Below are 12,996 nucleotides of genomic sequence, written 5' to 3' on the forward strand. Positions count from 1 at the left end.
TCTGAGAGTAGTCGCAAGATTCTGTGTGGGATTGGAAATTCAGGTTGAGATTCAATGTCTGCGAGTAGTCTCCGGCGCCCTCCGACTGAATCGGAGGCGCCCTGCGACGATTCGTACGCTTTCTGTGATCGTCTCCGACGATTCGTACGGTGGAATCGTAGTAAATCGCCGTGTATATAAGGGCACCTCCGAGCGGATCGCTAAGAGTTGGAGACGCTCTTGCTGTAGGAGGCTGTGACAGAAGATTTTGAAGATGCCAAGGGGAGCACCAAAAGACGATCGCAGATATCGTCTCCGATCGCCTCCGATGCAATCGGAGGCAATCAGAGGCTAATACCACAATTTTTCGACAAAACCAGGTCAAAATCCTTGAAAAAATCTCAGACAATGTGACTGCTCCACTTTTATTAGGATTATTGCTAGGATTGTTCAAGTATTCTTTATTTTCTACGACGACCCCCGGCCAAAACTAATCCCCGACAGATCGCCGACATTGTGACTGGGCCATTACAGCAGCCCTTAAGCTTGAAAATAAAAAGGATAGAGGTGGGAGACGACTAAAATAATCCCAAACTAAAAAACGACCGCGTACAAGGCTAGCATGCCCCATCAGCCCCCAACACTTCCTCTTTTCTCCATCACGCCATAGTTGCCCTAGGCTCTTTTGAACTCTCCCAAATTTCCATTGATTTTGGGTTCTTCTTCTTGACCCTTTGATTAGATGTGTGCTTGCCTATTTTTGTCCCCGCCGAACGAGTTCGAGCAGGGGACTATGAAACGGGCTCCGTACGTGTGTGTGTCCATGTGTATGTGTGTGCGTCCGTGTGTGATCAAAATGTTCAATTTGCTACTTCTCTGTTATTATATGAGCCAATTTTGATTCTGTTTGCTTTATATGATAGCACTACATGGGAGCTTTGAAACTTCTACACAGAATTTCAGTTGTGACCTTCGACCTTGACCGTTGACCTATATTGTACGTTTTGCTACAAAATGCTACTCCTTCGCCATTTCTAGCCTGATTTCGATACCGTTTGCTTTATGTGATGGCAGTAGGTGAGGGCTTCAAAACTTCTACACAGAATTTTGACCTTTGACTTCTTTGACCTTTGACCTTGATTTTTGACCTATATTGTACATTTTGCTACAAAATGCTACTCCTTTGCCATTTCTAACCCGATTTCAATTCCGTTTGCTTTATGTGATGGCACTAGGTGAGGGCTTCAAAACTTCTACACAGAATTTTGACCTTTGACCTTGATTTTTGACCTATATTGTACATTGGGTACAAAATGCTACTCCTTCGCCATTTCTAACCCGATTTCGATTCCGTTTGCTTTTGGCACAAGGTGAGGGCTTCAAAACTTCTACACAGAATTTTGACCTTTGACTTCTTTGACCTTTGACCTTGATTTTTGACCTATATTGTACATTTTGCTGCAAAATGCTACTCCTTCGCCATTTCTAACCCGATTTCGATTCCGTTTGCTTAATGTGATGGCACAGGGTGAGGGCTTCAAAGCTTCCACACAGAATTTTGACCTTTGACTTCTTTGACCTTTGACCTTGATTTTTTACCTGTATTGTACATTGGCTACAAAATGCTACTCCTTCGCCATTTCTTACCCGTTTTTCTCCTATTTGTCTGCACAGATTATATTCTGATATCTATTCTGTTTGCTTTATGTGATGGCACTAGGTGAGGGCTTCAAAACTTCTACACAGAATTTTGACCTTAGACTTCTTAGACCTTTGACCTTGATTTTTTACCTATATTGTACATTGGCTACAACATGCTTCTTCTTCGCCATTTCTAACCCAATTTCGATTCCGTTTGCTTAATGTGATGGCACAGGGTGAGGGCTTCAAAGCTTCCACACAGAATTTTGACCTTTGACTTCTTTGACCTTTGACCTTGATTTTTTACCTGTATTGTACATTGGCTACAAAATGCTACTCCTTCGCCATTTCTTACCCGTTTTTCTCCTATTTGTCTGCACAGATTATACAATTTATTACATAATTTCACTTACTCGGTACCTTGTAAGAAGCATTCTTTTTTATTACAGGATATAGCTCCATTGGAGACGTGTACCTTTCCACTTTATTTTAACTAAATATCAAGTGCTTGTTATGACACTGTACGGTAATCACAAAATACTACTTAAATAATATATATATCTTTAGCTGCAACAAACTCCTTGATGCCAGTCCAAAGATTTAAACTTCCGGCGGGGACATATAGACAGGGCAGAGCCAGGCAAAAACTGCCTTTTTTTCCAGTCAAGGTTTTCTCGCTTGATTCTGGTAATTTAGACCATACTTAACAAAATAAGCTTCTGCGCCATCTTGAAATCTGTCCCAAATCCAAGATGGCCGCCAAAAATCCAAAATGGCCGCCAGAGGACCTAAAAAGTGCCTTCTGTGGTTAAGATTTGTCTGGAAATGGGTTTTTTTTTACTCTATTTGATGATAAATGGTAAGAGGAATAAGATTCAGTGAATTAAGATTAAAATCAGTTTCTTTTTTATTGCGAAAATCCAACATAGCCGCCAGACGCAGCTCCCGAAATTAATAAATGTCATAATAACCGGAGGGCCAAACCCTAAAAACTTGCTTACTTCACAAGTGAGTTCCACTCTCTCTACAAACTAAGTAGACCATGCCTATTTTCAAATTTTTATTGTAACAAACAACATTCCACTGGTCTACCTCAAAAAATTTGTTACGAAAGCCTCCAAATCCAAAATGGCGTCCAAGATGGCCGCCATATTTACTGAATTTGCTATTTGAAAGATAGAATTTGATAGAAACATCAGATTTCAACAAATGTGATGTCATATGAAAGAGAATAAAATTTCCTACAAGTTGATACCATTTTTGTGGGCGATTGTGATAACTGAATTGTGATATAAAGGAAAAACACTCATTTTTTGATATTTTTCTGAAAAAAGGAAAATCATGAAAATTCTTGATTCAGCATAAATCAGAAAAAAGACTGAAGGATTATCTTGAAACGTTTTCAAGAATTTTGCTTAACATATAATTAATATTTGGAGAAAATTAGGGGTCAGTACCATTTGCGGTTCAGGAGTTATAATGTTTCAAACTTGAAAACTCACTATGTAAAAATTTCCACTTTAGCTGTGACAAGACCCTGTTGGTCGTAAAGAGAGTCTGCACACGCCAAGAGTACTACACGCACCACTGGCACTGACGCTTGCAGCAGTGCCAGTGGTGCGTGTAGTAGTCTTGGTGCGCGCAGACTTTTTTTGACAAACAAAGAGTTTGTGCCTGCAAACTAACTTTTCATACCAAGTGGTAGCTCAGGTGACGCTGATCGTTATTATTTCAAAGTACAGCTGTAGATCATTCTGATATGTTTTTATGCCTCCGCCAACGAAGTGGCCGAAGGCATTATGTTTTCGGGTCATCTGTACGTCCGGATGTCCGTCCCGTTTTGTTTTTGTCGATATCTCAAGAACCGTGTGGTGGTTTTACATCAAACTTGGTATGAGGGTATATCCTGGGGGATAATACTTTGTTTGGATTTTAGGGTAATGGGGTCAAAGGTCAAAGACCACAGGTTATTTTGTGAAAAAAGGTTGAAATTTCATGTTTTTCTCCATATCTCGCAAATGGCTAAAGGTATCTTCATGGAACTTAGTATATATATGCTTGTACCGATGGGCAGTGATTATCTAGGAAAGTTGGGGGTCATGGGTCAAAGGTCAGGTGGGGGTCAAAGGTCAAGTTCAACTCCTCAAAATATCACTACTTATATTTATGCAATGCCTGAAGGTTTGTTTTTTTAACTTGATGTATGCATGTATTACCAAATATATATTCTGTGGGAAGTTTTTGCCAAAAGGTCAAAAGTCAAAAGATCAAAGGTCAAGTGAAAGTGCTTTATTGCACTTTTTCCTCCATATCTCGAAAGTAACTCAAGGTATCATCATGAAACTTACGTATTTATGCATGTTCTACCTGACAGTGATTCTCTTTGGAACTGTGAGGTTGAAGGTCAAAGGCAAGGTTTAGATAATGCTATTTTACCATTTGATACTGAAATTATACTTTTTCTCAATACCCTGAAAATTACTCAATGCATAAACTAATGAAAGGGTCAAAAGTCAAGTAAAAATCATCAGTTCCCCAAATACCTGCACTCTGACGTTTTAATCATTCATCCAATTGAACCTAGTTCCAGGAAAGTGAACATTCAGCACATTTGTGGCAAACCTGTCATTTAAATATTTTGCCAATTGTGTGAAACTGTCATCACACATTGCCAAGACATTGTACTATAGACCTACTAGGAGAACCATGCATTATGGCGGAGGCATACCAGTCGCCGTAGCGACATTTCTAGTTTTTTGTACTAAGCTGTCAACAGTTATCAATGTTACGGTTTCTTGAAAAGAAATGGTGATATTTTCGTATGTTTTAGGCTTCATTATATATATATATATATATATATATATATATATATATATATTTTTTTTTTTTTTTTTTTTTTTACATGGTAGAATGTTTTTTGATACAACTAACCTGCACATATAAATCGAATGTGATATCTCTTCCAACGGTAAAGGATACCTTTAGTGTGTTGCGTCAGATTTTTAGAATTTCTTGTATTGCTGTCTATCATACATGTATATATTGTCCTTGTTTAAACCATATTGAGGGTTTTTTTTTTTTTTGGGGGGGGGGAGGGGGGTGGAGCTCCTTTTAGTGTTTGGGTAAGGCCCGATCTTTGATTTAAAAAAGAAATGCTTCTGTATCAAAGATATGCTTTTGTACTTGTATGTTACTCTGCAGTTGTAGAAACGTGAATGATGATGGCATATGTGTAATAATATCTGATCCGTACATGTCGTTGAAAGCCCTTCTGATCCGAGCACCCCCCCCCCCCCGGAAAAATCCCACATGGCGGCAATTTCTCAAAGTTGCTTTTAAATGTGTTGTGCGAAATTACTTTTCAGTATGTTGTTCAAATAACACTGTCCAAAATGATTATTCATGCTGTATATTCACATTTCTGAGGGGCCCACATTCTACAAGACTTGTCTTTTTAGTGGGTCCTTCCATTTTTCGAATTATCCACAATGTTTACTTACTTCAAATCACTCGAATTTTATGATAATCTGTAATGATTGTAAGGTGCTACAATTATTGTATTCTTTTCATCCTACATAGTTTTGAGCACCTGATTTTCTGTTACCAAAAAAGAAGAAGTGATGTTTATATGTTCTTGTCGAAAAATGAAATAAAACATCGAATTGAATTGAATTGAATTGAATTGAATTGAATTGAATTTACAAATAAGCATGCTGAAAGTGTATTCACTGTGAATAGATTTTTCTTAAATCGTTTTAGGCTGATTTCATGTGGGTTATAGTGTCAAAATTGAATTGAACTAAATGCCATTGGTAGATGTGTTCACATTTTAGATATCAGGATCACTCGAGAGTGGAAATGGGCAATTCCGTGGTCAGTAACGTTACATTATAGGGACATTCTCATGATTTAGATTAGACTCATTTCTCTATCTGTGGATGTGAAGTCTCATTAATGTCACCAGAGATCATTCTAGTGTAGACCTAGAACAGAGCAAAGAATGAAATCATTTCATGAATTATTTTAGAAGAAAGGTCTGCTTTTAATGCCGGTTAGTAACGTTACAAAAAAAGGACATAAAAAATTGATGAGCATCTTTGAACAAAAAGTTTGCTAAAACTGGTATAGCTTGAAATATATCAACACTTATTTTTCATTTCTAGCTTTAAGGGCAATATCTGCCCCAAATATCCTTTCTCATTATAACTTTGTTTGAAAATTAAGTACAAAAATCGTGGTTAGTAACGTTACGGTTAGTAACGTTACGGCTTGTCCAGTTTTTACAGAATTGTGTGTTAACTCAAATCATTACATGTTTCCTCATGAGAATGCAAAGTTAAAGCTAAGAAACATCAGATAAGACATGAAACTCTTATTTCAATCATCAAACTCATGCAGTATAGTACCATTGTACTTGTACATGTTAAAAAAGACTAGAAAAAAGTTTTCATAAATTACAAACTTTAAAAAAAAAGTACCACTTTTAAAGACTAGGTCAAGTGATATCCACAGTTTCATAACTTTGCCAATCACTGTTCATCATGACTCACAGTAATTCACAAAAACAGCCTGTTTTATTGAGCAAAACAGTTAATGTGTCCCTTATCAACAGTACCTTTAACAAAGGGGAAAGAAATCAAAGAGCAAAAACTAATGTACCTGTATGTAGTATGTACAGTGTATGGCCAATTGTGGTGTGCGTAGTCATTGCACAATAGGAATCCAGCATAATGCAATGTTGTGTATTATTGTGAAAGTAGTTTAAGTCATATGACATTAACTCAAATAATACAGTGTATTAGTTGAATTCATGTTTATTCAAGTCTAGAGACATGTGTTTTTATTTTCTTTTAGACCAGTTTGAATGTCAAATCTCTGCATTGTTCTGAAAACAAAAGTCTGTTCGCTGTACCTGAAGCATAATTAACCCCGACAAACTATTGTATGATAATTTCAAATTGGGACAGAAAATTTGAATTGACGGCCTCAATTGTTTTTAACACTACTTTCCACACAAAATGCTCTGCTGGCCCACAGATTCCATCAATTGCCTCTTCCCATGGGAAGTGGTTTAAAAAAAAAATCGCTCAATGTGCACCTTGTGAGCCTTCTTTAGTGATGCAAATGCTGTAGACCCCCCCCCCCCCAACATTTCCCGCCATGATTCCGCAACGCGCAAAGATTTTGCCGCATCGTCTCATGACTTTTTTCAATGAAGTCTCCCCCATATTTTGAGAGCAAATTTGCGATGTCCGGGTACACCGTTCTACAATTATGTAATGTTTTGCATAAATGCATGTCGACCTGAAAACAGCTCAAATTCATGACATCGTGTGCAAATCCAATGCAAATTGTGTTTTTTCGTTAATTTGATATTAATTAGATTGTTTCAACCTTTGACCAGTGAAATTAATCAATTGTAATGTAGATAAGCTTGAAAAAGTGCCTGCAACAAATTTTGGCAATAAAAAAAATAGAAAACAAAAGGTAAAAAAAATTAAAATACATAAGAAATTAACAAAACAATAAAAGACAAAAGAAACTAATTTTGATTTTGCTATTTTTTTTGCAAGAAAATTGTTTGATGTGTCTTGAGGAACTCTTACACAAAAATTTAGCAATCCTTCAGTCTTTTTTATGGAGTTATAGGTGAAAATATGATTTCATGCGTAAATTTGCATAATTAATTTACTAAAAAAAGAAGCCAATATCTTTTTACTGTATGACCACATAATCTTGTAGTTGACATCTGGCTCTATCATCAGGCAAAATTTTACCAGACCAGGACCTGTCCATTGGAGTCTTATTCACTTATTTCATGGTTAGTAACGTTACAATACACACAGACTGTGGTTAGTAACGTTACACATTTTGACTGCTGTTATTTCTAGCTTCTATAATGATTAGTAATACTTATTTTTATATTTATGTTAGTCATTGGACACAGCAGGAAAAATTGAAATATTATCATTCATAGACACTTTATACTCTCTGGAGGTAAATAATTTCACCTTTTGGTTAGTAACGTTACATGACTGTTCGATGGTTGGGGAAATGCACACATGTTTGCATTTTGAAGACATGTAAGTTGATTTTACTTAATTTATCCATGAAAGCACTGCATTGCCTCTATGAATTCAATATTTCTGGCTAGAAAATGGCATTTAACTTGACTAGCTATCTTCTTTGCCATTATAGAGATTTTGCTGATGAAATTCAATCTGAAAGTTTACTTGTTCAAAATTGGTTTAATTCAATACCTAAAACTATCAAGATACCCTGAAAAAAAAGTTTTTCCTGAATTATCAATGTATTCTTTCTGAAGTCAAACACAAAAATCAAGGAAAAAACCAAATTGAAATTTTATGGTCATGTCCCTCTATTTGTTCATTTTCATTCCTTTTAGAGTGATCTCAGGGATCACTCAAAGAGTGACGAGTGATCCCTAAGGTCACTCTAAAATCAGTGAAAATGAGAATTTTCACTCAAAATTCACTCCAATTTTACTTTAAATTTACAGATTTCCATTACTAACTCCTTCAAAAATGAAACTTCCACTCAATTTTTTTTCTTTTTCGGAGTAGAATATCACTGGTTTTAAAAATATCTCCATAAAAACCCATGACGGTTTGAAATAGCACTACAATGTTCAAAATATATAAAAACTATAAATAGATAGCACAACAGACAAAATTGTACCAAAATTAAAAGAATACATTTAATTTGGCGCAATAAACTATGTCAGCTTAGATGGCCTGCAATCTTGAAGTTTTTGAGTGATTGATCCAAATTTTGTTTTAAACTTTCTATAGCATGGTTGTTTCAAGCTTGTACCTCTATTTGAAAGACATTTTTTGCTTCATCTCATCTGCTCCAGAACAATCTACTTTGAAATGATAGCGATCGGCGTCACCTGAGCTACCACTTGGTATGAAAAGTTAGTTTGCAGGCACAAACTCTTGTTTGTCAAAAAAAGTCTGCGCGCACCAAGACTACTACACGCACCACTGGCACTGCTACAAGCGTCAGTGCCAGTGGTGCGTGTAGTAGTCTTGGCGCGTGCAGATGCTCTTTACGACCAACAAGGTCTTGTCACAGCTAAAGTGGAAATTTTTACATAGTGAGTTTTCAAGTTTGAGACATTATAACTCCTGAACCGCATATGGTACTGACCCCTAATTTTCTCCAAATATTAATTATATGTTAAACAAAATTCTTAAAACGTTTCAAGATAATCCTTCAGTCTTTTTCTGATTTATGCTGAATCAAGCATTTTCATGATTTTCCTTTTTTTCAGAAAAATATCAAAAAATGAGTATTTTTCCTTAAAATCTCAATCCAGTTATAGCAATCTCCCACAAAAATGGTATCAACTTGTAGGAAATTTTATTCTCTTTCATATGACATCACATTTGTTGAAATCTGATGTTTCTATCAAATTCTATATTTCAAATAGCAAATTCAGTAGATATGGCGGCCATCTTGGATGCCATTTTGGATTTGGAGGCTTTCGCAACAAATTTTTTGAGGTAGACCAGTGGTATGTTGTTTGTTACAATAGAAATTTGAAAATAGGCATGGTCTACTTAGTTTGTAGAGAGAGTGGAACTCACTCGTTAAGTAAGCGAGTTTTTAGGGTTTGGCCCTCCGGTTATTATGACATTTATTAATTTCGGGAGCTGCGTCTGGCGGCCATGTTGGATTTTTGCAATAAAAAAGAAACTGATTCTAATTTTAATCCACTGAATCTTATTTCTCTTACCATTTATCATCAAATAGAGTAAAAAAAAACCCATCCCCAGACAAATCTTAACCACAGAAGGCACGTACGTTAGGTCCTCTGGTGGCCATTTTGGATTTTTGGCGGCCATCTTGGATTTGGGACAGATTTCAAGATGGCGCAGAAGCTTATTTTGTTAAATATGGTCTAAAGTACCAGAATTAAGTGAGAAAACCTTGACTGGAAAAAAAGGCAGTTTTTGCCTGGCTCTGCCCTGTCTACTACAGGGAAATCCTTGTGCAAAAGTCATTGCGAACAACAATGCCCTTCACAAACTCGAGTATGTGGGACCATAATGATCTCGCGGCAGCCTTCACCTCGTGGTGAGTTTGAAATATCCAACTGCAAGTCTGAGAGTGCATCTATCTGCTCTATGATTGTTTTTACGTCCTAGTCTTTAAGAAGCAAGAAGTTCACAAGCGCTTGCCCCTAAAATTAGTGGGGATACAGACGAGCTTATCCTGCTGTAGACCCTATCTAACTTAGTAAGGCTTAGAGAAGTACTGTTCAGCACTCAGTGTGGAATGCTAAGTTTAGTCCCACACGTTTATTATTCCGTTTGTAACATTTGGTTTGTCCTACCTGTATCTGTATCGGTAACGTTAGGCCTAGAGCCCTAATACTATTATAACGGATAGGTTTAGTCAGCCAAATGTCCAAGAAGACACATCCACGCTAACTCTCAACTAACTATAAAGTTTACACAGCCCAAGTAGTCCGGTCGCTGTAGAATGTAGATCTACGGTATATTTTAATGGCTTGCCTTTGCACAGCGCAGCACAGCCACAGCGTCTGGTCGCATGGCATGGTCGGGCTAACGTTGTTGTTGTTGTTGTTTTGTGTTTAGTGGCGGGAAAGAGTTCCTTATGTCCCCCCCCAACTTGCACAAAATAAACAAACCACTAAGATTCCCCTTACTAGTAATAATAAACTGAATAAAGGTTAGACTATAATTAAACTTTATGGGAAGTCTTCCATAAATGGCATAACCTTTATTTAGTCCATGCATTATTAATTAAAAAAAATAGCAATCTATCCATTTTTTTGCAAACTAGTAGTAGTGGGGTGGGGGGGGGGGGGACATAAGGAACTCTTTCGTAGTGGCGATTTCTAACCCTAGGATCTACCCTTACTGCGACCAGCCCCGTACGCATAAATTATGCGTATGGGGCTGCTGGTCGCAGTTGGGACCTACCCTTGCTTGCTAATGCACGCACGGGTGCACGCACTCAGCGGTGGGGCCTATTTCACGATATTGCCCCTTCCATTGGTCAGCTGTTGGTACGTCTATTTGCCTGCTTAAAAGTAGCTCTCACTATGACACTCGCTTGTTTGAGTCTCAACCAAGAGTCGATCCAGAGTTTGATAATAGGCAATACTAGACTATATAACACGATGATATCTCAGTTCGGGAAACCCACTCACAAGGGGGGCCCCTCCTTATAAGTAACCCGTCCCCCTTATAAGTAACCCCGTCCCCCTCATAAGTAACCCCCGGGGCACCCCTTATAAGTAACCCCCGGGGCACCCCTTATAAGGAGTCTCCACGCTTTTTTGCAATGCAACGCGGAAATGAAAGGACTGCGGCAATTCGCTTGATTATGTCCATAAAGCTTCACAAGTTTCCTAGTTACTCACGAAATTTGAGCAAAATCGGTTCGAGGCATCATATCTAAAATCATGGATTTAAATGCGATGTCAAACGACCCATGCGAATGCTGAAATGCGAGCGATTACTGGCGTGAGTGTCACCAGGCGCGGCGGCGCGGCAATGCTTGAGTGCGCAGACGTGGCGACTGAGTACGGAGACTTTCGTCACGTCAAAAGCAGTCACAAGTTGCTGGCACCACAACCGAGAACAATAATTTTTTGAGTTGAGGTAGACCTACCGATAAAAATTTGAAATCTTGATTTTTTTCGCTGATTGGAAACTCCTGTAGCATGTCTGGCCTAACTAGTATAGTAAGTTAGATCTAGCTAGCTAGTTCTGGGATAACTGTGAAACACAGCCTGAACGCGAAGCGTTCCACAGTATAACTGTGTACAAGGAGCACCCTGGGGTTAGCTCAGGGATGACCAGGACGACCAGATGCGTCCCAGCAAAATCGTGAAATCAGCCCCACCGCTGTGCGCGTGCACCCGTGCGTTAGCAGCAAGCAAGGTTAGGTTAGGGTTAGGTTTTAGGGTTAGGTAACTGCGACCAGCCCCAACATGAGTATAACTGTGACGTCTGTGTACACGGAGCGTCCCGGGTTAAGGGTTAGGTAGGGTTGTACATGTATTTATGGTTAAAGGGAAGGTATGTCAAATGAATATAACCCAATGAAATGCTAAGAGTTATGTATAGAATGGCAAGATACTATTTAAAATTCCATAAGAACAAAAGAAATTAATCGTTATCATCAGACCATAACATGTCATGCTTCAGTGATCACAGAAAGGTCGGAAATGACCATAATGCACTCATTTGACCTTATCTCTTCATGCATGAATGATCAAAGTTTCTAACTATATGCAAATCAAAGATTATTGATCAGGTAGGCATTTGTCATAAACTATCTGTTCACCATTTGTATATGATTTATTAATTGTAATGTTATTATTTTGCAATAGTGTCCATAATGCAAGGGGGTTTAATAATTCTGCTGCCAACTGAATAAAGTGAATGCTTGTTATTAATTTCCCTCTCATTCATTACTAAAATTACCTCATACTCTTACAATTTGCTAACAGGGGCTCATTTCATTGTGATTCAAACTTTGAAAACTGGCAATTACAACTTGTCGTTCACATAATATATCTTAAAAAATTGATATTCATTAATGAACATTTTGTTTTTATTGCTTGTTTAGTAAAGATGTACACTCATCTCAAATATTTTCCACTATCCCATTTGTGCATCCGATGTTTCTGTTTGTATGGTATTTAACTGTTCTTATATTTGCACACCCAAAGGCCTGAAGAGAGCCTGAACCTCACCAAGCCCTTGGGACTGACAACTGCAGCTGAACTTCACCAGGTCAGAGTCAGACTGCAATTGGACTACGAACTGTATAGCAGCATCTTATCTACGACAGAACACAGGTATGCATTTCTCAATTAAACTAGAAAGTATAAAGATTTTACAAAATAAACAACTTGAGTAACAGTTGAAAAAAGGCAACCTCTGTGATGACATATCAGTTACAGGAATTCGGTCTTTCTTATTTTAGAATTATTGTAGACTTGGTGGACAAACAATGTCACCTCTATATGTGAACTGTTCCACACGAGAAATGAAGAAATAAGTGCATTCATCACCCCAGTTGGGAGTGATTTAATGTTTATGTCTATATCAGCCACAATTGGAATTCAGTACGGCTCACAAGAGTTGATTAATCACTGACATGTGTAGCATATGCAGCTTGACTTGTTGCATAACCATTGAATCATCTTTCTGTTTATTTTGGAATTCCCAGCTTGCCTGACATAAGTTACAATCCTTCTGAAAAAAAAGTCAAATAAGTCTCTACTGACATGAATGAATGACATTATGTCAGATGAGTGTTTTAAGTCACAATCACATTTTTCATTTTGAGTCTGTGTCACACCTTTTT

The 12,996-nt window shown here is 37.7% G+C and overlaps 1 protein-coding gene across 1 annotated transcript in view; it reads left to right on the forward strand.

Annotated features, from left to right (window-relative positions):
- The window catches only part of LOC139713235 (mediator of RNA polymerase II transcription subunit 23-like), a gene marked incomplete at its 3' end in the record, with an annotated part of 181,478 nt that extends 168,994 nt beyond the window's left edge, over window positions 1-12,484 (forward strand). The window contains exons 32-33 of the mRNA XM_071624980.1: window positions 44-144; window positions 12,356-12,484. Coding sequence (XP_071481081.1) covers window positions 44-144; window positions 12,356-12,484 — 230 coding nt within the window. The remainder of the gene's footprint in view (window positions 1-43; window positions 145-12,355) is intronic.
- Window positions 12,485-12,996: the final 512 nt, after the last annotated feature.

Source organism: Diadema antillarum, unplaced genomic scaffold (assembly GCF_040938485.1).
Source record: "Diadema antillarum isolate AM-2024a unplaced genomic scaffold, OU_Dant_1.0 seq00001929_RagTag, whole genome shotgun sequence".
In the NCBI taxonomy this organism is placed as follows: domain Eukaryota; kingdom Metazoa; phylum Echinodermata; class Echinoidea; order Diadematoida; family Diadematidae; genus Diadema; species Diadema antillarum.